Here is a 25089-nt window from a genome sequence, read left to right on the forward strand (position 1 = left end):
CCTTCACCTGCTGGAATAAATGTACTTCACTCCTCATTTAGGCGTTCAAGTCTTCTGAACTCTCGTGGCATCTGTTCATCTAACTTACATTTTCCTCAGAAAACGTTGCAGAATCGCGTAAAGAACGCAAGGTCTAAAATTAGACTCGCTCAATTAAATGTGCGTTCAATGAACAAGAAAGCCGCACTGCTTCACGATATAATATTGGACAGAAAACTTGATTTTCTCTGTCTCTGTGAGACATGGCAGCAACCAAATGACTTTTACAATCTTAATTTAGCCAAACCACCTGGATTCACCTACATTGACAGACCTAGACTCACTGGTAAAGGTGGTGGTCTTGCTATTCTATACAGATCTGATTTGTCTATTGCAGAAGTAACAATACCTGCTGTGTCTTTTGAATGTTTGACTATCAAAGTTAACTGCACTTCACCAGTACTAGTTGTTTTAATCTATCGCCCACCTAAGGCTGATGCGAGGTTCTTTTCTGAACTTGCAGAATTATTGACTCTGCTAAGTCCTATTTGTCCAGACATGCTGCTAATAGGGGACATGAATATTCATGTTGACAATCCAAACTGTTCCTCTGCAGCGGCCTTCCTGCATGTGTTAGAGTGTTTTAACTTCATTCAACATGTTGACTTTTCAACTCATAAATCGGGACATACATTGGACCTATTATGTTCTGTGGGTGTTGGTATAGATCAGCTTTCAAAGGATGAAGTTAACTTTAGTGATCATAAATTACTGACAAGTGAATTTACCATCTCTGCCTCCCTGCAGTCTTCTAAACAGCGTGTCATATCCTTTAGAAATATTAAGAATATTGACCCTGAAAGGATTTCCAACCTTGTTGCGGAGCTTCCTGTGATTGGCTCTATTGACTGTTACAACTCTGCACTTTCCTCAATTCTTAATGTTGTTGCACCAGTGAAAGAACGAGTTGTATCTTTTTCCAAGTCGTCTCCCTGGTACACAAATGATCTGCGTGCACTTAAAGCTGAAGGAAGGAAGATTGAGCGGTTGTATAAAAAATCAGGCCTCACCGTTCACAAATTAATGTTTGAACAACACCAGCTGCAGTATCATCTTGCTTTGAAGACTAGCAGAGAGGCATATTACTCTCATGTTTTCAATAAAGGTGCTGCTAATCCTAGGACGTTATTTAAGACAATTGATAGCCTTCTCAAATCTCAAAAGAAAAGTGTCTGCCCTTCTGATGAGATGTTTAATAATTTTAACAAATATTTTACAGAGAAAGTTCAGAGTATTTATAGCTCCATCTCTTTTGACTCTCCTTTGCTGACTAGTGAGTCTTACTCAAAAAAACTACCTTCTACTGCCCTTTCGAACTTTACTACTGTCAATGTAGACAATGTTTTTAAATTGATCATGACTATGAGTTCAACCACGTGCCTTCTTGACCCCTTGCCTACTGAGGTTCTAAAAAAGTGTTTATCACATGTCTGCCCTTCCATCACTGTAATTATTAACAACTCCTTAGCCACTGGCCAGGTTCCTCCGGCCCTTAAGGTGGCCGCTATCACACCTGTTCTAAAAAAACGGGCTGTGATGTTCAAAATTTAGCTAACTACAGGCCTATTGCGAACCTGTCCTTTGTGGCAAAGGTTCTTGAACGAGTTGTTGTTGGTCAGTTATGGCAATATCTGTCCAATAACAACTTATTGGAACCATTTCAGTCTGGTTTCAGATCTGGACACAGCACTGAGACTGCACTTGTAAGGGTCACCAACGACCTACTTGTTTCTGCTGACACTGGTGCTTGCAGCATTCTAGTCCTGCTAGACATTAGTGCATCTTTTGACACTATATGTCATATTATCCTTCTTGACAGGTTGCGTGTGTTGTTAGGCATCTCTGGTGTTGTGTTCAAATGGTTTGAGTCCTATTTAGCAGACCGTTTTCAGTATGTTTGCATGGGGAAAGATAAATCTGAGGCCACATTAGTTCAGCAGGGTGTCCCGCAGGGGTCAGTGCTTGGGCCGACTTTGTTCAGCATTTATATGCTCCCACTTGGTGACATTATCAGAAAATACGGTCTGAGGTTTCATTGTTATGCTGATGACACGCAGATCTATGTTAACACTCTCCCTGATCCTAATCTTGCAATCACAGCTCTGAGCGCATGTATGGAAGAAATTAAGTTATGGATGCATGCCAATTATCTTAAACTTAATGAATCAAAAACAGAATTTCTACTTGTTGGTATACCGGCAGCCTTGCACAAGTTTAACTGTCAAAATCTGATCACTGATTCTGATCTACTGGCCCCAGCATCACAGGTGCGAAATTTAGGTGTTATTTTTGATTCACATTTGTCTTTTGATGCCCATATCAAATTGGTTTCAAAATCAGCTTTTTTTCATCTAAAAAATATTGCAAGAATTCGACCTTTTATATCCCTGCCAGATGCAGAAAAGCTCATCCATGCATTTATCACGTCGAGACTAGATTACTGCAATGCACTATACTCTGGTCTCCCTGATAAACATATTAAGAAATTACAGTATATCCAAAACTCGGACGCACGTGTACTAACACACACAACTGTTCAGCAGCATATTTCCCCTGTTCTTTATGAACTCCATTGGCTTCCAGTAACGGCACGTATCGATTTTAAAATCTTGATTTTAACATATAAAGCCATTCATGGGATAGCACCGGAATACCTTTGTATTTGTAATACCTCCTTACATTCCAAATCGTTCTCTCCGCTCATCTGACTCTTATGCTCTACAGCAGCCCACATTCAAATTAAAGTCGATGGGTGGTCGCTCCTTTACGGTTACCGCTCCGCGGTTGTGGAATAAACTTCCATTTGCGATAAAAAAATTCTACAACTCTGGACTGCTTTAAGAGGTCTCTAAAGACCCATCTTTTTAAAAATGCTTATTGTCTTTGAAGTGTATCTTATTTAGATTTTTTTTTGTCTGATTTTCCTGTTTTTAATGTATTGTTTAATTATCTTATATTATGTTTACTATACTGTGTAGCGCTTTGGGTTGGAGAAAAGCGCATTATAAATAAAATGCATCATCATCATCATCATCATCATCATCATCAAAATACTCTAGCAATGCAATAACAACCTCTCAGAACACCCTAGCATAGGGGTGTCTAATCCTGCTCCTGGATGGCCAATGTCCTGGAGAGTTTAGCTCCAACTTGCCCCGACCCACTTGTCTGAAAGTCTCTAGTCAGTGTGTGTGTTTACTTGGGGCTGAGCTAAACTCTACAGGACTGTGGCCTTCCAGGAGCAGGACTCGACACCCCTGCCTATAGCACATGTACCTTTGCATTGTTTCAAGTATTACAGGCATAGACTAGAGGTCAACTTATTAATAAATACAGCTGGATAAAAAGAAAATAATAATAATTATCAACTAGAGACAAAAAAGCAGGAAATCTGACCATGCCCCCAAACCACGCCCCCAGCACGTATTATAAAAAAATATATATACTATCACATTAAAATGTATATCTTATATTTTAATAATACAAACTGTCATGTAATATATCGACCTGTAAAAGCAGCATAATATAATATAATATAATATAATATAATATAATATAATATAATATAATATAATATAATATAATATAATATAATATAATATAATATAATATAATATAATATAATATAATATATAAGTATTAATGAAAATGCTATTATTAAAGTACCTGCCAGAAGTTTGGAAACATTATAATTATTAATGATTTTGAAATAAATCTCTGCTGCTCAAAAAAGATGCATTTATTTGATCAAAATAAGCTAAAAGCAGAAATATTGGGAAATTGTTTTACAAATAACGTTTTCTTTATTAATGTATTATAAAAATGTAATTTATTCCTGTGACGCAAAGCAGAATTTTCTGCACCATAACGCAAGTTTTCAGTGTCACATGACCTTTCAGAAATCATTACGATTTGATTTGATGCTCAAGAAACATTTCTGAATACTATTAATGTTGAAAAAAGCTGAAAAAGTGATGATACATTTTATTTTTCAGGATTCTTTGATAAATATAAAGTTTTTTGCATTTATCAAATATATTTATTACATTTATTAAAGCATTTATTAAATATAAACATTTTGCAACATTTTTAATGTCTTCACTCTTCACTCTTCACTTTACTGTATGATGAATAAAATCGTCAATTTCTCTCTATTTTTTTCAAACTTACCACAAATGTTTGTGTGCTATCATTGTTTCCACAAAATGTTAGGCTGCAAAAAACATTTTTTTTAAATGTTTTTAACATTGCTAATAATAAATAGTAAATGTTTCTTGAGTGGCAAATGAGCATATTAGAATGATTTCTGAAGGATCACATGACAATACAATTAAAATTTCATTCAGTATCAATTTGAAAAACTATCCATTATTCAGCTATTCATGATTCATTGGTTTCAGTCAGCGTGATTCAACTTAGCTATCTGTATCTGTAAAATCTACTATTGGTCAACCTCTAGCAAAGACCACTCACACGTTTCTCATATGAATAAATCTACAGTAGTTTCTTTATCTTGTATGAATCTTAGAGCATGTTTCTTCTAGTGTTGTCAGGGTAACAAAATTTCAGTATTGGGTACCAATACCAGTGGGAATCCACAGTTCTCAGTACCAATTTTGGTACCAAAGCAAAACACAAAAATATGCTAATGTTTTTGTTGTGACTCGCGGGTTTCACAATAATGGACATGGAATGTCAACATATACTTAAACCGATTGAAAGAACGGAAAGGAGGATTAAGAATCTCCAACTACAATTGGCAGTGCTACATTTTCTACAAGTGCCTGCTCTTCAGTGTCCGTATATTTAGAAATAGAAATATTTAGAAATAAGTTGACACAATGTTTACAGTATGTTTCACAGCATTTTAAATAATGGCGGGTATTTTCGAACACATTTGGCTATCAATGTCTACTTACATCACGGTTAGTACCAGTTGTGCTGTTCAGACCCTGCTCCGGAGTAGGAGCTAATTTGGTTCTCGAAAAAGGCAGTCCGGTACTAAAATCGCACCTAGTTCCTGCGGTGCGAAAACACCCAAAAGTGGATAGTTCCACAATTAGTTCTGGTACTATGAATAGGTTCCTGCAGTGTGAAAGGCCCTTTTTACATTTTTTTTTTTTTTTGTACCGATTTGGTACCGAAGCACAGGGTCTTTTGACAACACTAGTTGCTTCTTAGAAACACATAGTTGCAAAACTCTACAATCAAGGGCAACTACACATCTAGCAGATATGTTATGATACTGTAAACATTGTATCCATTTATATCTGTAGAACTGGTACAGCAAAACAGCAAAACAGTCCCAAGGTGAATTTGGCCAGATTTTGCAGATTTGGGCTCAGAAATGCAACAACCACAAAAGGAATCCAACTGTCAGCAGATTGGTTCCACACATGCAATTTTAATAACATCCAAATGCCAACTGTCAATCAGACAGAGGGGGTTGGCAGCCAGAACCACATCAAAGTCTGAAACAAAATGAAGAGTGCTAAATAGATACTGTTTGGAACGACAGGTCCATTGAACAGGCATTACCATGAAGAGGGATGTTTTTTTTTCTTTTTCTTTTTCAAAGAAGCTTTGGGATACTAGATCAAACCTGAGCAAGTTAAACCAGAGCAATGCACCAGAGACCGACAACAGTGTTAGGTTATTCTTGGCTCTGCATAAGATTTATGCTGGATTGCAATAAAAGGCTGCAGCAACATGAAATTCAAAGCATAGATGGGGAAGATTACATGAAGATGTGGAGCGGATTGATGAAGCCACACATGAAGGATCCCTGGGCAGGTCAGGGCTATATACACACTCTTGTTGTGCAGGTCAGCTGGGCCAAAATCCCAATGTGCAGGCATGAAACACCAGGGCATCATCCGTTGTGCTGTATAAACACATGCTGGAGAAACACATTGTTCTAGTACAGTTAAAAACCTCCATCCCTTGAGTACAGTGTTTCCTCTAGGCACTGCAAAAGCCAACACAAACACTGAAACATACCCCAAAGTGTTGCAACTTTCTTGGAGGTGATATACCAGGCAGAGGAACAATCAAGTAAAGAAATTAAACACAGTCAACACCAATCTCATTGTATTGCAAATCATTGCCAGATCTCTAAAAAAACCAGTAGATCGACCCTCACAGTTCTTTCAATAATGAACTGTGAATTTCCCCTTTACAGTGAATGGATAAGTCCAGGATTCACAACCTCATATTCTGACCCATTCCAAACAGCCCAGGGGCCAACCAGATGAAATCAATCAGTAGTGAAGCTCTCACTCTGTCACTGCACACATCAAAGAACAAATCAATAATGGGCTGCTAAATCACTGGGTAAACACTAGGGCTGAACGATTAATTGCATTCGCGATAATATCACGATATGAAAAAAAAACATGATTTTTCAATCGCAGATTAATCAATGTGACACCGACCTATCCAGTGCCAGTAAAGTTTCCACCATCAGATAAAAGGACGTGCAAGGAAGTGAACTGGAGACCTTTTTGCTTCCTGGGGTTTTTGTTATGTTACTTGTTTCTTGATTTGATTTGTTTCTTTGTTTATGCCAAATTTCAATTTGTTTGTTTTAACCATTTTTCTTTTGAACCTTACCTCTTTTTGATTTGTCATTTTGTTTGTTTTTGTCACTTTGTGACTTGGATGGCGTTGCTCTTTGAGCTTTGCTGAGCTTAGGCTCTAGGACGTTTACTCTTTACCCAAGAGGAAGGTGGATAGGAAAGATGTCGTGCGACTTCCATTGTGCAACATTTAGGTAACTCGATCTGTTTAGACACCCTAGGTAAGAGGTGAACGCCACCCCCTGTATGTGTGGTTTTTTTATTCGTTGAGAATAGGGAAGTTTATGGTGCTTGGCGCTGAAGATTTGCTTTCTTTTCTTTAGTTAGAGGTTTAAAATAATTTAGAAGTGCTTTTGTTTTGTTTCTTTCTTTCTTTTGGCGTCACTAGCGTCCTCTTTCTCTTGGGTTTATTTGTATTCTTTTGTTTTTGTTTTCTGAGTTGTAAAAATTTGTATATATTGGTTGTCTCTTTAATGATTTGTATTCTTTTTGGTAGTTATTTGGATTTTCACGTTGTACAATAAATCACATTTGTTGGCAACTGGTGTCTCTGCATTGTATATTGCTGCCTCCATCAGTTTTACAGGTTTACCGCAAAATTTTTGAATGTTACTCCTTTTATCCCTAGACCAATTTTTAAGAAGGTCGTAACAGAGTCATTTATTCATTCGTTTGATTCGTTCAAATGGCTGATTCATTCAGGATTGAAGTAAATGGTTCTTTATGAATGGTTCATTTAATCATTTGGCTTGTTCGACTTGAAGTCATCACCATCAGACCGATCAGTGTGTGACATCAAAATACCGCAAGAGCTTTAGAGAGCAGACGACTCCTTGTGCTTTTGAATCGCTCCCGCAGTACTTTGATGTCATACACCGATTGGTCTATGGCCAATGGTTCAACGCGCCGAATGATTCACCAAATTTGTTCACCAAATTTGTTCAAAACGTGGATTAAGAAATGAAATGCCTCTGTGGGTTGCTTGAGGATGAACGGTTCTGATCTGTCTTTATATTTTGGTTGCCAAAATTGAGCAAAACAGACAACATTGAGTCTAAAATAACCCAATATTAACTTCTTAATGAACCATTGTATAAAATGAGTATCACATTTGCACTCGTATGATATTGCACTTAGCCTACAGCTCGTGTCATATTTCTAAATATGATAAGCATTTAGCCCTATATCTTGAATTTTAGGGATATTAATATCTAGGCTCCATCATGCAGTAAGTTGTTGCCCTGCCTCATATTAGTCATCAACTGTAAGAAATGGCAGATGATCCACATAGGTCTGGGGCAGGGCAAGTGCGTTAAATGCATTAATCATTTTAACACGTTATTTTTCTCCATAATTATTTAATCTAATTAACGAATTAAATTAGCAGCACTAGTTTAATCTATCTGACATCGTGTTGGTCATACTATACAATGATTTATAGCTTGTCTTTGTTGAATAATACAGAACATAAAGATCTTTAAAAAAACAAATTTGCGTATTAAATCGCCATAGTAAGCGCACACACACGTGACGTGAGGGTTGCCCATTCAGGTAATGGCTGATGTGACAAACTCATCACATGACTCTTGAGGTCAGATGGAAAATAATTCAATGAAATACAGCTATTAATGTTTCCCAAGAGGACATCAATACTAAGAGCCTACAAACACAACACCACACTGGCTGAACTGGAGTCCGCTGTACCCAGCATGAAACATTACTTTGTAATCTTCTGGTTAACTGATTGTGACATTTCTGATATTTATAAAATGCCAACTATTGGCAGATATATCGGTCAACCACTACCCAAAACTTTTTTCCCTATGTCTAAATAATTTTCAGCATATTTTCTCTAAAACCAGCCACTTAAACTGAAAGAGAAACTTTAGCAAATCCACAGAGCAGTTTTTCCCAAACACTCAATGGTCCAGCCCAGAATCTTGTTAACACAAATTTGTTTTCGATGGAGACTGTAGGGGTGGTACGGTTCAACTTTTTCACAGTTCAGTTTGTTTCGCGGTTTTAGAGTCACGGTTTCGGTATGGTTCAGTATGTGTTATGTTTATGGAGAAACTATATATATAAAAAAGATATATCTAACTACGAGCAACAGCACAAATAAATACAATAAAGATACAAATAAAATAAACAGTGATTTTCATTTTTTTTTTAGGGAGGTCAAGCATTTTTTAGGTACAGAAATTGAATAAAGTAATCAAATGTGAAACGGCATCGCATATTGGACTGTATAAATTAAAGATTGTTCTTTATTAAAGTTACAAAAAAAATTAAATCAAGAGCAGTGAGTGATTTCTTTGTTGTTGCTGTTCGATTAATATAAAGACTGTCACTTTAAGAGATTGCACTGATCCAGTAGGCCTCCTTTCAGCTGGCTATGTCTGCTGTAGGATACTTACCAAAACGGTATTTTGACATATTTTTTGTGTGAATTTGTCCATTTAAACACAATACTTCAGAGAGAGCTTATATTTGCACGCATTCTGAGGCCTGGGTTTGCGCGCTTTGGATGAGCGCACGCACAAATCTTCAAAGTGTACGTGCGAGCTTGCATCCTCTGGCTCTTAAATGTTTAAACTGAGCAAGCGTTCTGAGGCCAAGACTACTCCCAAGCATTATTAGCCCTTAAAATTAGTTTCAAGCCTGACCCCAGCCCTAAATCAAACCCTTTAGTTTCCCCCAAAATCTAACTGGTTGATCATAATCTTGTTCCAGGAATATGTACTGCTTGGCAAAATCACAGTCAAAATTAATTTAACCAACAGGAAAGACTGAGAATTCCATCTTCATTCTGAAAGTGTCCATGCAGATGTAGATACAAACACAAAAAAACGGAGTCATTGAAATTGTGTGTGAAACTTGCACAGGCGAACAATTCTAATGTACGGTGACGGCTGTGGTCAGGACATGAATGCTAAAGCAATGCAGAGCATTCAGATCCTATCAAGTTTAAATTCAGCTGGCCAAAAGAAAACTCATGTTAATGAAAGTTACAAAGGAATTTGGCATCCATTCGATGAAAGGAAGTCTCATTGTAACAGACAGCATTCCTAAGACTTTGTGTGTGGGGAAAAAAATATTGCTAACAAGAGTCTCCACATTCATATAGTGTTGGTTAAGTTACCTCTACCTAGAGGAAAAAGAATCACTGCATACTGCACACTTCAATCCTATTACTTAAGCTGATGCATTGTAAAAAAATAAATAAAAATAATAATAATAATGATAATAATAATAATGTACTCAGTAAAAACTTTACAGTATACTAGGGCTGCTCCGATCACGATCGTCCGATCGTTATGCGCATCTCGTCCGTAAAGCCGGTTCTCTAATCAGTGGTAAATTCCATCAGGTGCGTGATTTCACATAGAGCAGCTGTTACTACACAGAGCCATTGTTAACTGAGAAGCTGCGCAAATAAACGCTGAAAATGAACGTGGACTTGCGCAGCTTCTAAGTTAACAATGATTACTACAGTTATTGTTAATTATTGTTCCTCTTTTAAAACAATAATAAAAAAAAGTAAATAAGATATTCAAACAGTATAAGAAGCCGAATTTATTTATTTATTTCCTCTTCTTTTTATTAGATACCTTTAACAATAACTATACTATACAGTTTTACCTTTTTTGGAAGTATGATTATCATGCGAATGTTTCGTAAGGGCTAAGCTTAAGATAACAAGATCTACTATAAGAGTCACAGTGTGTGTGACAGTGAGTGGCACCCATGTGTTTGACTCACTGCAGATAAGAGCAGGTGGCAGCATCTTAACACAGATGTGCTCTAGGCATGTGTATTATACATCAACATTCCCTCACTGAACACTATTCCCATTGAGAAACATGCCAAATTGGCAAGCAGACAGAAACACATGATAGGGAGAGACTAGAGACTGAAAACAGGGGTGAATCTGTCACAGTGTCTGGGTTGTGTTCCCTGGGTATCCACTAGGTGTCCTCAGTTCCCATGGTGTGTATCATATTATCACTTCCTGTCTCCTTATTTGGTCACCTTCCTCCTTGTTTAGTTAATTGATTGTTCCCCACCTGTCTCCAGTTTCCCCATTATCCTTTTGTGGTTTTATATCTGGTCTGTCTGAGTCTTTGTCAAGGAGTCCTTGTTGTATGTTTGATACTTCCCAGAGTCTGCTCTCCCCATGTGTTCTTGTTTTGTTTCTATGTGTTTTGGATTTTCTGGTTTTGACCCTGCCTGGACTGTTTACCCCTTTGGATTTGCCCTTGTAATAAATCTCACATCTGCAATTGGATCTCTCCTGTGTTTCTTGTATCACCGTACGTGACAGAAGGACTCCGTCATGCCTAGATCCAGCGGTGTGGGATTTCGAATCTGTTCCCCAGCCACCATTGAGGAACGGAGGGGGAGATTCCGAAACTTAACCACCCTTCCTCAAAGGGGGAGTGAGGTGGGTGGCCTGGCACAATTGTTTTGGACCATGGCGGTCGGATTAGGTTATAATGACGCAGCACTGAAAGACTTATTTAATGATTGCCTGGATGACCCTTTGCCTCAATGGGAGATGAAGGGGTTGGAGATCCTGGACTTTTGGGGGTTTTCCCATTACCTGCGCCATCGTGCTCAGTGGGATGCAGCAACCACACCTGAGTATCCAGACAAGACGGCCGCCAGCCCAGCGCCACAGCACAAGATGGCCGCCAGCTCAGAGCCACAGCACAAGATGGCCGCCAGCTCAGAGCCACAGCACAAGATGGCCGCCAGCTCAGAGCCACAGCACAAGATGGCCGCCAGCTCAGAGCCACAGCACAAGATGGCCGCCAGCTCAGAGCCACAGCACAAGATGGCCGCCAGCTCAGAGCCACAGCACAAGATGGCCGCCAGCCCAGCGCCACAGCACAAGATGGCCAGCAGCTCAGAGCCACAGCACAAGATGGCCGCCAGCCCAGCGCCACAGCACAAGATGGCCAGCAGCTTAGAGCCACAGCACAAGATGGCCGCCAGCCCAGCGCCACAGCACAAGATGGCCGACTCAACGCCTGAGTCTCCAGACAAGGTGCCACCGACTCGCCATCATAGAGGGCGGAGGAGGAGGAGACAGCTGCCGTCCAGGAGGACGTTCCCGAGCGGGCCGCTTCCGTCCAGGAGGACGTTCCCGAGCGGGCCGCTGCTGTACAGGTGGACATTCCCGAGCAGGCCGTCGCCGTTTCCGAGGCGGTGCCCGAGGCCGCTCCAGAGGCGGTGCTCGAAGCCAGGCGTCTCACGTCTCCACAGGCAGTCCAAAGTCGAGTCAGTTCCCAGTTGACCCTCCAGAGTCGAGTCAGTTCCCAGTTGACCCTCCAGAGTCGAGTCAGTTCCCAGTTGACCCTCCAGAGTCGAGTCAGTTCCCAGTTGACCCTCCAGAGTCGAGTCAGTTCCCAGTTGACCCTCCAGAGTCGAGTCAGTTCCCAGTTGACCCTCCAGAGTCGAGTCAGTTCCCAGTTGACCCTCCAGAGTCGAGTCAGTTCCCAGTTGACCCTCCAGAGTCGGGGCCAGTCGCCGCCGCCCGTCCAGAGTCGAGTCAGTTCCCAGTTGACCCTCCAGAGTCGGGGCCAGTCGCCGCCGACCGTCCAGAGTCGGGGCCAGTCGCCGCCGACCGTCCAGAGTCGGGGCCAGGTACCATGGACTGTCCAGAGACAAGGCTGGTACCCGTTGAACTTTCGGAGTCAGGTCAAGTCACTGGGTGGCCTTCTGCTCCGCCCTGGGGGACTCCTACGTCGACCACAGGGGCGTGGTGGTCATCTGCTCCGCCCTGGGGGGCTTCCGCTCTTACCACACGGACGTGGTGGTCTTCTGCTCCGCCCTGGGGGGCTTCCGCTCTTACCACACGGACGTGGTGGTCTTCCGCTCCGCCCTGGGGGGCTTCCGCTCTTACCACACGGACGTGGTGGTCTTCCGCTCCGCCCTGGGGGGCGCTTGCCCTGACTACACGGACGTGGTGGTTTTCCGCTCCGCCCTGGGGGGCGCTTGCCCTGACTACACGGACGTGGTGGTCTTCCGCTCCGCCCTGGAGGACTCTGGCGTTGACCACAAGGGTGTGGTGGTCTTCTGCTCCGCCCTGGGGGGCTTCATGTTGTTGTTTTTTTCCTTTTGTTTTTGTGTTAATTTCTGTCCCTGTTAATTTCTGTTAGTCTGTCCCTCCCCCTGAACCTCCTCCGGTCCTCCTCCCTCCTGGTCTTCCTGTTTTGTGTTACATTCTGGTGCCTAGTGTTGTCACGGTACCTAAATTTCAGTATTCGGTATCGATACCAGTAAAAATCCACGGTTCTCGGTACCAATTTCGGTACCAAAGCAAAACACAAAAATATGCTAATTAAAAAAAAACCTTTTTAGCACTAAAATAAAACCAATGCCATTCTTTATACTTATTTACAATTGTGTTTAAAGTTTTTCTACAAGTTATATAATTATGAAAAACAGTAAACAAGTTTCACCCAAATTTAATTTGTTTCGATTAATATAAAGACTGTCACTTTAAGAGATTGCACTGATCCAGTAGGCCTCCTTTCAGCTGGCTATGTCTGCTGTAGGATACTTACCAAAACGGTATTTTGACATATTTTTTGTGTGAATTTGTCCATTTAAACACAATACTTCAGAGAGAGCTTATATTTGCACGCATTCTGAGGCCTGGGTTTGCGCGCTTTGGATGAGCGCACGCACAAATCTTCAAAGTGCACGTGCGAGCTTGCATCCTCTGGCTCTTAAATGTTTAAACTGAGCAAGCGTTCTGAGGCCAAGACTACTCCCAAGCATTATTAGCCCTTAAAATTAGTTTCAAGCCTGACCCCAGCCCTAAATCAAACCCTTTAGTTTCCCCCAAAATCTAACTGGTTGATCATAATCTTGTTCCAGGAATATGTACTGCTTGGCAAAATCACAGTCAAAGTTAACTTAACCAACATGAAAGACTGAGAATTCCATCTTCATTCTGAAAGTGTCCATGCAGATGTAGATACAAACACAAAAAAACTGAGTCATTGAAATAACAAAATAATCTGGTAATGATACTGACAAAAACTGTGTGTGAAACTTGCACAGGTGAACAATTCTAATGTACGGTGACGGCTGTGGTCAGGACATGAATGCTAAAGCTATGCAGAGCATTCAGATCCTATCAAGTTTAAATTCAGCTGGCCAAAAGAAAACTCATGTTAATGAAAGTTACAAAGGAATGTGGCATCCATTCGATGAAAGGAAGTCTCATTGTAACAGACAGCATTCCTAAGACTTTGTGTGTGGGGAAAAAAATATTGCTAACAAGAGTCTCCACATTCATATAGTGTTGGTTAAGTTACCTCTACCTAGAGGAAAAAGAATCACTGCATACTGCACACTTCAATCCTATTACTTAAGCTGATGCATTGTAAAAAATAAATAAAAATAATAATAATAATGATAATAATAATGTACTCAGTAAAAACTTTACAGTATACTAGGGCTGCTCCGATCACGATCGGCCGATCGTTATGCGCATCTCGTCAGTAAAGCCGGTTCTCTAATCAGTGGTAAATTCCATCAGGTGCGTGATTTCACATAGAGCAGCTGTTACTACACAGAGCCATTGTTAACTGAGAAGCTGCGCAAATAAATGCTGAAAATGAACGTGGACTTGCGCAGCTTCTAAGTTAACAATGATTACTACAGTTATTGTTAATTATTATTCCTCTTTTAAAACAATAATAAAAAAAATGTAAATAAGATATTCAAACAGTATAAGAAGCCGAATTTATTTATTTATTTCCTCTTCTTTTTATTAGATACCTTTAACAGTAACTATACTATACAGTTTTACCTTTTTTGGAAGTATGATTACCATGCGAATGTTTCGTAAGGGCTAAGCTTAAGATAACAAGATCTACTATAAGAGTCACAGTGTGTGTGACAGTGAGTGGCACCCATGTGTTTGACCCACTGCAGATAAGAGCAGGTGGCAGCATCTTAACACAGATGTGCTCTGGGCATGTGTATTATACACCAACATTCCCTCACTGAACACTATTCCCATTGAGAAACATGCCAAATGTTACAACAGAAGGCAAGCCAATGGCAAGCAGACAGAAACACATGATAGGGAGAGACTAGAGACTGAAAACAGGGGTGAATCTGTCACAGTGTCTGGGTTGTGTTCCCTGGGTATCCACTAGGTGTCCTCAGTTCCCATGGTGTGTATCATATTATCACTTCCTGTCTCCTTATTTGGTCACCTTCCTCCTTGTTTAGTTAATTGATTGTTCCCCACCTGTCTCCAGTTTCCCCATTATCCTTTTGTGTATTTATACCTGGTCTGTCTGAGTCTTTGTCACGGAGTCCTTGTTGTATGTTTGATACTTCCCAGAGTCTGCTCTTCCCATGTGTTCTTGTTTTGTTTCTACGTGTGTTGGATTTCTGGTTTTGACCCTGCCTGGACTGTTTACCCCTTTGGATTTACCCTTGTAATAAATCTCACACCTGCAATTGGATCTCTCCTGTGTTTCTTGTATCACCGTACGTGACAGAATCCACACACATTCACACAATGAGAGCCAGCATCTTATGCTCTCACAGCCTGTTTTTCTGAACAGACACCAGAAATCAATACATATGGAAACCGAATGAGCGGGTGAAGGGCTGAAGTGGCAACTCGAAGCTCTGATCCTAGAAGGCACTAAGAAATGGCCCTGTCAACTCTGGATTATGGTTTGGCCCATTGGATTATATGAAACAACGGTCAGATCTAAAAGGAGAGTTTGTTAAGGGCGTCTCCACAACATCTACAAAGACATGAAGCTCAACTGGCTAATGATTTGAGCAAACACTTCACAGATAAACAGGGTTTCATTGAAGTCAAGTCTATAATCTGATGTACAGTATTTCTGAATGAAACCGGATATTGAAAACAAAGAATATAGTGCTGGAATTGATTTTATCAAGTGAGAAAAGTGAGAAATACCAGAGCAATCGGGAGTATTGGTGACATTAGGTGGTGCAAGTTATTATGGATATGTTATATGGATATAATACTGATATATACAGTATAAGATACAATTCAATTAAGCTGCACTGTTATCAGCTGATGGAGATAATCACAAAATAACCAAATAATGATCAATTTATTTGGCAATTCTTAAAATACCTTTTAAATGTTTGGGGCCAGTAAGATTATTATAATTATTATTTTTTTAATCTACATTTATTCAGCAAGGATGCAATACATTTATCAAAACTGACAGTAAAGACTATTTTAATTTAATAATAGCATTCAATTTTAATTTAAATAAATGATGTTCTTTTGAATGTTCTATACATCAAAGAATCCTTAAAAAAGTTATTATGGTTTCCACTAATATATTAAGCAGCACACCTGTTTATTATTCAACACTGAGTAGAATCAGAAATATTTCTTGAACACCAAATCAATATTAGAATGATTTCTGAAGGATTACGTTATCTTACACTGTACTAATATTTCCTAAAATTACTCTCTTTTTTTTCTTTTAAAATTTTTTCACATAAATACAGCCTTGAAGAGCATAAAAGACATTTAAAAACATTAGGAAATACTACAGACCCTAAACTTTTAAATTGTAAAGCTTGTTGAAAAGTAAATCTGACAGAATTCAGAGCCTCCACAAGGTGACCTCATCTGGGGAACACCAGAGTATATGTGTGTGTCAGAGAGAGAGAGAGAGAGAGAGAGAGAGGAGGTGTAAAGGGAGGAGCAGGTGGGCTTTAATTACCCTCCATGGCGCTGGCGTCCTCACAGGGGGCAGGGCGACCGATTGAGGGAGACACAAAGAAAGATAGAGACAGACAGGGAGAGACGCCCTCATTATACATAGAGAACTGGATGGGACAGAATCTAGCCCACCGGAGACCACCAAGCACAATAAACCCTTGGAGGCATCTAATAAGTGTCAGGAGAGACAGGAACGTGTACAGTCCTGCACCTGTCCAGGCTCTACAAGGAAGTATTTAAGAAAGGTTCCATGACGAGGCACTAATGCATGCATATGATACATATCCTCATTTTAATGTGTGTCTTGGGGGTGATTTTATTAAAGTACAACACTTGTTTAAACAGGAAGTGGAGGACTCCTGGGTGATAATGAATTAAACAAGCTTCGTCACAGCTGGACCCCACAATTAACCATGAGGGACACCAATTGTGTGGATAATGGACCACATCACTCATTCATGCATATAAACAAAGTAATTACACACTGTAATGTTTAGTTTTGCCACTGGCACTACATAGAATGACTAGACAGACATTTAATGCGAGAATGTAGTTGTTTAAAGCTCAAATCTGCGGTTTATTTATAAAGACAGTGCCTATTTAAAAATGTGTTTTGCCTTTTTCGGAGACCATCAGCGGAAGCTCAGTGCTCATGTTTACCGCCGAGAACAGTCTAACCTCGGCTAGTGCTTCTGATATGTGCCGTCTGATGTCTCTTTAGTGGTTAAACATAAAATATTATTCATTTTGGGTAAATCTAACAAGTAATCTTTGGTTTTTATTCAATTTATCTATGTGTTAAAATGAAAATAAAAAGAGGCAATTTATATAATATTTTGTTTAATTGTAAGATAGGCTGTATACACATTTCCCTGAACTAAGTACATTTCTGCGGCTATTATTATGTTTAAATAAAAATGAAAGGAGGCAGTGGTATTTGATATCCTATTTCATCTTATTGTAAATATACAGTGAAGACAATAGCGGTAGCCAAGGCAAGCTGAATTATGTTATCAAGCACGTTGCTGTTTGCAGAATAACTGGACTTGCATCGCCCCATCCACGGGAGATCAGACTCCCGAGTTGAACTCGCAAACTCCGAACTACGGGGGATGCAAGTCCGAAATTTGCATACTTCGTATTGAGAAACGCTCTCAGACCTACGTCATCAGACTATTTGCCTAATAAACCGCGGTGTGGAAACACAGAAAGCAACAGGTCTGGGGGGGCAGCTCCTGGGGAAAACAGTTCCTGGTACAATTGTTCTGGGTAATTTCAGCAAAAACGTTGCATATATTGTACTGATGGTAGTGCAATGATGCTTACTGAAGCTCAATCGCCATTAACTCAAGAAGGCATTATTTAATGGTGTGGATAAAAGCTTTTTTATGAGTCTGCTGGGGACTTTTCACAGTTACTGTTTAACTTTATAACTAGGTAGCAATGGACTGAGAAAACCAGGGTCCAAAACATGTGCCACAGCATCAAGTGTTTGTGAAAAATGTACAAAATAGTGTCATACAGGAATTTTTTTTTTTTTTTTTGGCATTTACAAACATGACATGCAGAGTAGTTGGATTTAATAAAAAAACACACACAAATGCATTGGAACTGCTATTAACTTAACAAACAGTGTGGTCAAATACTTCCGTCTAATGTATGTTTACATAACAAAACAATAGAAATTCATCACAGTGGATTGCAAAAACCCATTCTGTGTGAACAGCCCCTTAATGTTGTTTGAGTTTCAGCGGACATTATTCAAAACATCAATGATGCTTTCATTAAACAGCTAATCCACACAAAATATAACATGCAAAAAGCAATGTTCTTTTAAAGTAATGCATGTTCCTCGCAACATTTCTTCAAAATAATGCACTGTTACTGAACTTCAAAATAATGCATTGCACTTAAGTACAGATAAACAGTAATGTTCTGTTTCCTTCACAGTTAATAATTTATTTTGAGATAAGTGGTGCATTTTTTAAATAAACATAGAATTTAATTACTGAATCCCTCTGGACACATAGTAAGTGATCTGTTGACGTGTTAGCAAAGTACTGTGCCCACCAAGCTCTTGAACCCACAGACCCTGAGCCTACTATGTAAGAAAATTACACACACACACATACACTTGTATTGCCATTACTGATAGGTAAATCCAGTGGTTCCCAGCTCGTTAGAAGAAAGCAGCATGTATGAACTGTGTTCCGATTGAAATGATCCCTGCACTGTGCACTGGCAGGGATTGACTGGGATTGGGAAACGCTGGGTTAATCTAAGCATGTGTTTGCAGTGCTGTGTTATGTCCTCAGTGATGATGTAACGCCACATGTCAGAGTGGACACAATATCCAATGCCACTCTAATATTCTGAAAAGTGACATTACGCACTGGCAGCCTTACAACATTGATGAGATTAGATAAGTAAGGGTGGCAAATAAAATTTACTCAGATTAGATAAATACTGAGATTAGATAAGTAAGGTTGGCAAATAAAATGAATAAGATGTTTCATTTAATGAATGCAGTCTCAGTGTAAAAAAAAAAAAAAAAAATTTTTTTATATATATATATATATTGTTTTTTTTTAGTTGAACTTAATAAAAAAAAAGGTTTGAACAGGCCATAATCAAAACAATATCAACGTGCACTAGGGCCGTCACTTTTGTGAAAAAATCATTTTCGATTTTTAAGACATTTCATTGAATCGATTGTAAAATCGATTTTCCATGTCAAAAAAAAAGACGTTTCCCTTTTCAACGTCGAATAACGGACGAACGTAAAGAGAGCGCTGGAAACGCACAAGTCAGCAATATTTCTTATTTATTGGCATTAAGTTTCGTGCAGAATAACAAACAGCAACAGGAGTGCAACATTCTCGAACTTTTTAACTGTGCTTCCACATTTCTTATAAAGCGGCAAAATAATTTACCTCGCAAACTGACGACCCAGTTGGATTTTTCTTCTCATCTTGGTGTGTTGACGCAGCCCAAAGCGTTGCCATTATTTCATTTCAGAGCACAAAGGCAGAGGTCCTGTGGAGCCCAACATTGAGATGAGAAAAATCAAAGTAGTAATATAATCCCAATGATCTAATCCACACCATCCGATTTCTTCATCCCCGTCCACTGTAAGATCCTGCGACCAAAGAAAAGTTACTGAAGAGGTAACGTATAGGAAACACATATAATGATGAGTGTGACACTGTCGCCTGTTACACAGTTACACATCTCCAGTCAACAGTTATCTACAGGCTTTCCCAATATTGAATACTGAAATGTATAATAGACATGTTTTTTTTTTTTTAATTCAGAACAATTTTGAAAAGTAGCATAACAATGAATTGTAGAGTAGCTGAATGCATTTACATTTATTTCCTTAGCAAACACATTCTTCAAAGCATTTCCTGTTTATTAACAGATAATATAAATCTATATACAGGTACTGGTCATATAATTAGAATATCATCAAAAAGTTTATTTATTTCACTAATTCAATTCAAAAAGTGAAACTTGAGTATTATTTTCATTCATTACACACAAACTGATATATTTCAAATGCTTATTTATTTTAATTTTGATGATTATAACTGACAACTAAGGAAAATCCCAAATTCAGTATCTCAGAAAATTAGAATATTGTGAAAAGGTTCAATATTGAAGACACCTGGTGCCACACTCTAATCAGCTAATTAACTCAAAACACCTGCAAAGGCCTTTAAATGGTCTCTCAGTCTAGTTCTGTAGGCTACACAATCATGGGGAAGACGGCTGACTTCACAGTTGTCCAAAAGACAACCATTGACACCTTGCACAAGGAGGGCAAGACACAAAGGGTCATTGCAAAAGAGGCTGGTTGTTTACAGAGCTCTGTGTCCAAGCACATTAATAGAGAAGCATAGGGAAGGAAAAGATGTGGTAGAAAAAAAGTGTACAAGCAATAGGAATAACCGCATCCTGGAGAGGATTGTGAAACAAAATGCATTCAAAAATGTGGGGGAGATTCACAAAGAGTGGACTGCAGCTGGAGTCAGTGCTTCAAGAACCACTACAGACAGACGTATGCAAGACATGGGTTTCAGCTGTTGCATTCCTTGTGTCAAGCCACTCTTGAATAACAGACAGCGTCAGAAGCGTCTAAAGACAAAAAGGACTGGACTGCTGCTTAGTGGTCCAAAGTTATGTTCTCTGATCAAAGTAAACTTTGTATTTCCTTTGGAAATCAAGGTTCCAGAGTCTGGAGGAAGAGAGGAGAGGCCAGGGACGTGCACCGACACTTTGAGGGGCAGGGGCTCAAGTGAAATAAAGGGCACTTCTCATAATAAGGTTTTTTTTTTTTTTTTTTTTTTTAAACAAAAAAGTATATATATATATATATATATATATATATATATATATATATATATATATATATATATATATATATATATATATATATATATATATATATATATATATATATATATATATATATATATATATATATATTAACGCAACTCTGCCTTCCTTTTTTTTTTTTATAATTTAAAAAGTTAATTAATTTTATCTTCCTCAAACTCACGCAATTGTTTCATTTTCAAAAGATGTCTACAAAATAATCAGTTCACAGAAACCATGGTCTCCTTAGTATTCACTAGGTTTATAGAGCAGCAAAGGAAACCATTCCACAATGTGCATGTTTTGAAAACATTTTCTATGCTACTAGTTTCAAGTATATATGAAGAGTTCAGATGCAAAAGCCTCTAAGTGCCATCTGAAATTTTCTTATGAGCTTTTTTTTTCAAGCTCGGATTTAAGTTCAGTAATTTAACTTAAATGACAATTAATAGGTAATTTTCATTGCCAGTAATGTGAAATAAGTGAACATAAACATACAAGCTTGATAAAAATGATCATTATTGAAGGAAATTTCAGATGGCAACTCTTCATATTTAGAATAACCTAAATAACTGCATCAAACAGAGGGGCGTGTTTTACTAATAATTTGTTTATTTTTGCACAAGGCACTACATCGTTTTAATTATTTTGGTGTTATCAGAATACATAACACTTTAAAATTAAACTTACCAAAATAATTGAGTAAAAATTCAATAAAAGCCAATGTCATTTGTGGTGGTATGGAATACTATTTTATAAAGGTTGAGGAAATTAAAAAAAAGTTAAATTACTTAAATAGATAATTTATAAATAATGGTATTTTTAAAGTTTAATGTTAACTTATTTCTACTCAGTTTTATTTATTAATGTACCAGATGCAGTTACTCAGATTTACTACATTTTTTAGAGTGTATCCTCCATCTGTTTGCATCTGTAGATTTCTTCTAAATTCACCAATTTAGATTTCTAAATTTCAGTGGGAAAGACTCTTGATGTAAGTCAATAACTGGGGACGTTCTGTATGCAAATTAGGTGTCAACTAGTTAAAATGCGCACATTTGCATCTAATTGACAGGGAAATGCAGGTAAATAGGATAAACCTGGTGGTGATATATGCTTATTTTATTAACTTATTTTATTACATGGCTTGGTTGAATTCCAATGTAGAATGCGGTCTGTTATAACCAACAGACCTCTGTGCGGAGTTTAACAGACCATTGCCATGAAAAACAGAGCGTTGCTATGGACTCACAGGATTTTAACCGTAGAGACGGAGCGGACTATTTTCTTTAGCGGAAGCAATACAATCGGGTTTAACAATCAGGGGAGAGGGAGAGGGAGAGGGAGCGCTTCAGAACTCCTGGCCTGATATTTAGAAACTATATTTCAATAAATATATTTGTTTGACAGGGAAGCTGTGTGCAAACAGAAATATATTATTTTTCAAAAATAAAATAAAAAAGCATCCCAGAAAAAAGGGCACTTTCTCTCCAGGAATAAAAAGGGCAGGTGCTCAAGCCCCCTTTCATGTCTATGTGTGCACGTGCCTGGGAGAGGCACACAATCCACGTTGCTTGAGGTCTAGTGTAAAGTTTCCACAGTCATTGATGGTTTGGGGTGCCATGTCATCTGCTGGTGTTTGTCCACTGTGTTTTCTGAGGTCCAAGGTCAACGCAGCCGTATACCAGGAGGTTTTAGAGCACTTCATGCTTCCTGCTGCTGACCAACTTTATGGAGATACAGAATTTATTTTCCAACAGGACTTGGCACCTGCACACAGTGCCAAAGCTACCAGTACCTGGTTTAAGGACCATGGTATCCCTGTTCTTAATTGGCCAGCAAATTCGCCTGACCTTAACCCCATAAAAAATCTATGGGGTATTGTAAAGAGGAAGATGCGATATGCCAGACCCAACAATGCAGAAGAGCTGAAGGCCACTATCAGAGTAACCTGGGCTCTCATAACACCTGAGCAGTGCCACAGACTGATCAACTCCATGCCACGCCGCATTGCTGCAGTAATTCAGGCAAAAAAGCCCCAACTAAGTATTGAGAGCTGTACATTATCATACTTTTCATGTTAATACTTTTCAGTTGGCCAAGATTTCTAAAAATCCTTTCTTTGTATTGGTCTTAAGTAATATTCTAATTTTCTGAGATACTGAATTTGGGATTTTCCTTAGTTGTCAGTTATAATCATCAAAATTAAAAGAAATAAACATTTGAAATATATCAGTCTGTGTGTAATGAATGAATATAATATACAAGTTTCACGTTTTGAATGGAATTATTGAAATAAACTTTTTGATGATATTCTAATTATATCACCAGCACATGTAGAGTGGAGTATAAAGTAGAGTACAGTAAGGTAAACTATGAAAATGCACAGCAGAGAATGGTAAGCTATAGAGCAAATTAAAACGGCAGGACAGAAAACAGGTAATTTCACGCAATATTCCGATAGTGAGTTAGACTAATGTCAGACTATACTATTGAGATAATCAAGCAGAATTATTATGTGACCCGTTTTAGACTGCAACAGTGTTCAGACGCGAGCTTGTCGCCTGCCCTTACTACAATTTCATGTCGAGTCCAGTTCTCTGCACACCATGTGTTTCTGTTTTTTATGGCAGGCTATTTCCGAGAGATATCTGAATCAGCAGCTGGTTAGTCCCGATTTAACATGATGCGCTGACATGAGTTGAAAATCTGCCGTTTGCATACATGCAGCATGTTTGCTAACAAGGGGTGTTTACTGTTGTTGTTTATTACTTTGATTAGTAAATAATCATAAAACCATCATCTCATCTAACCATTATTTTCATCTCGCCTATGTTTCCTTTATTTCTGACACGGCAACAATATTACAATAGTAAGGCAGAGAGAGTCTAAAAAACACCGACCTGTTCCAGTTATTAGTTGACCATGAATCGTAATGCATCGTTTCTCAGCCAAAGCGATTAATATCCAAATATCCAATGCGTTGCAATCGATTTTCAATCTATCGACCAGAGATTATTTACAGTATTCCATAGACAGATGAGCAGCTTCATAGTGAAAGAACACAACATTACGGACGGACGCGAAGAATGACTAACGTTTATAACGCAGCGCACGTCTGTATCAACGATTTGTACGCGAACACTTTGATCGGTTACTTCCAGTTGGCGGCGCGACAAATACTAGTGAGGTCCGATTCGCGAACGAGTCGTTCTTTTTGAATCGGTTCTTTTTTTATTCATTTGAACCTATTTTTAAAGCGTTTGTAAATCACTTCACAGTTCATTCCACATTTTAATCTCGGAAGGAAGCTGAAGGTAGGTGGCGCTTACCAAATTTACCATAGTAACCAGTCTCCGACAAAATAGGCTAGTCAATATTTATGGTTACTGAAACAAAACTGTAACTTTAAATAAGTAGCCACACCACCCGAAAAAAATGAAATAAAAATAATAATAATAATAATAATAATAATAAACCTTGTGAAGGGTTTTGTTTGAAGATGTCAATGTGATTTTACAGCAGCCTAACAATGAATGTAACAATTAATAAAAACTCTAATCTCCAACATAAAATTCCCATTAGATAACATGAACAACACAGCACTTAACCTTAACAATAACATAGTGACAGTCAGTACTAGTATTACCTAACTAAAAGCCTACTTAAACAGAAACAATACAAAGTATCTCGGAGACATTGGTGAATCGGTTCATTTTTATTAGCTAACGAATCGTTCGAACGAACCGACTCGCTGACAGACTCGGACTTCCCAAAGCTAAATACATTTGCTACATTAACTGGCGTTCATTCAGAAGCCCCGCCCTCTCTGACTGCCCGCCGGCCTGTTGTCCAGTAGTATGCGATATTCAAATAAGCTTGTCCACTTCAACAAACCGGATTTCTTCTTACATAAGAGGCACATGCGTATGCATTCTCTGCTCAATTACTTACAGTCACTATTTATTAATGCGGATTGTGAGTGCTTGTGTAATTCACTACTAGTCTAGTTTCTAAAGTCTGATATGCAACGATGTTCTACTGCCAGCAGTAAATGTTCTAGAGATATTATCAAAATCATGCTGTAAACATTTAGTTCTCTTGAAAACTTTTTTTTTTTTTGATAGTAATTTACTTTCTTTTTTTTTAATCTTTTTTTTTTTGCGTTTAATTAAAATAATCAGTTCCTCTTCCAAGGGTTTATTCCAAATGCTAGTTCTTGGCATTATTTTATGTAATAATGATTAAACAAATCCAGTTCTTCAAAGCAGTGTTGGCAATATTACTGGCTAGAATTCTTTCACAAGTCACAAGTTGAGCACACTTGACTGGCTGACATTATGA

General features: G+C 38.6%; 1 protein-coding gene across 1 annotated transcript in view; it reads right to left on the reverse strand.

Moving 5' to 3' along the window:
- LOC132124125 (rho GTPase-activating protein 21-like) overlaps window positions 1-23911 on the reverse strand; it is a 126670-nt gene extending 102759 nt beyond the window's left edge. The window contains exons 1-2 of the mRNA XM_059534962.1: window positions 23649-23911; window positions 19302-19507 (exon numbers count right to left, since the gene is read on the reverse strand). Coding sequence (XP_059390945.1) covers window positions 19302-19373 — 72 coding nt within the window. The 5' untranslated portion in view covers window positions 19374-19507; window positions 23649-23911. The remainder of the gene's footprint in view (window positions 1-19301; window positions 19508-23648) is intronic.
- Between the last annotated feature and the right edge of the window lie 1178 nt (window positions 23912-25089).

This window comes from Carassius carassius, chromosome 42, assembly GCF_963082965.1.
Source record: "Carassius carassius chromosome 42, fCarCar2.1, whole genome shotgun sequence".
NCBI lineage: Eukaryota > Metazoa > Chordata > Actinopteri > Cypriniformes > Cyprinidae > Carassius > Carassius carassius.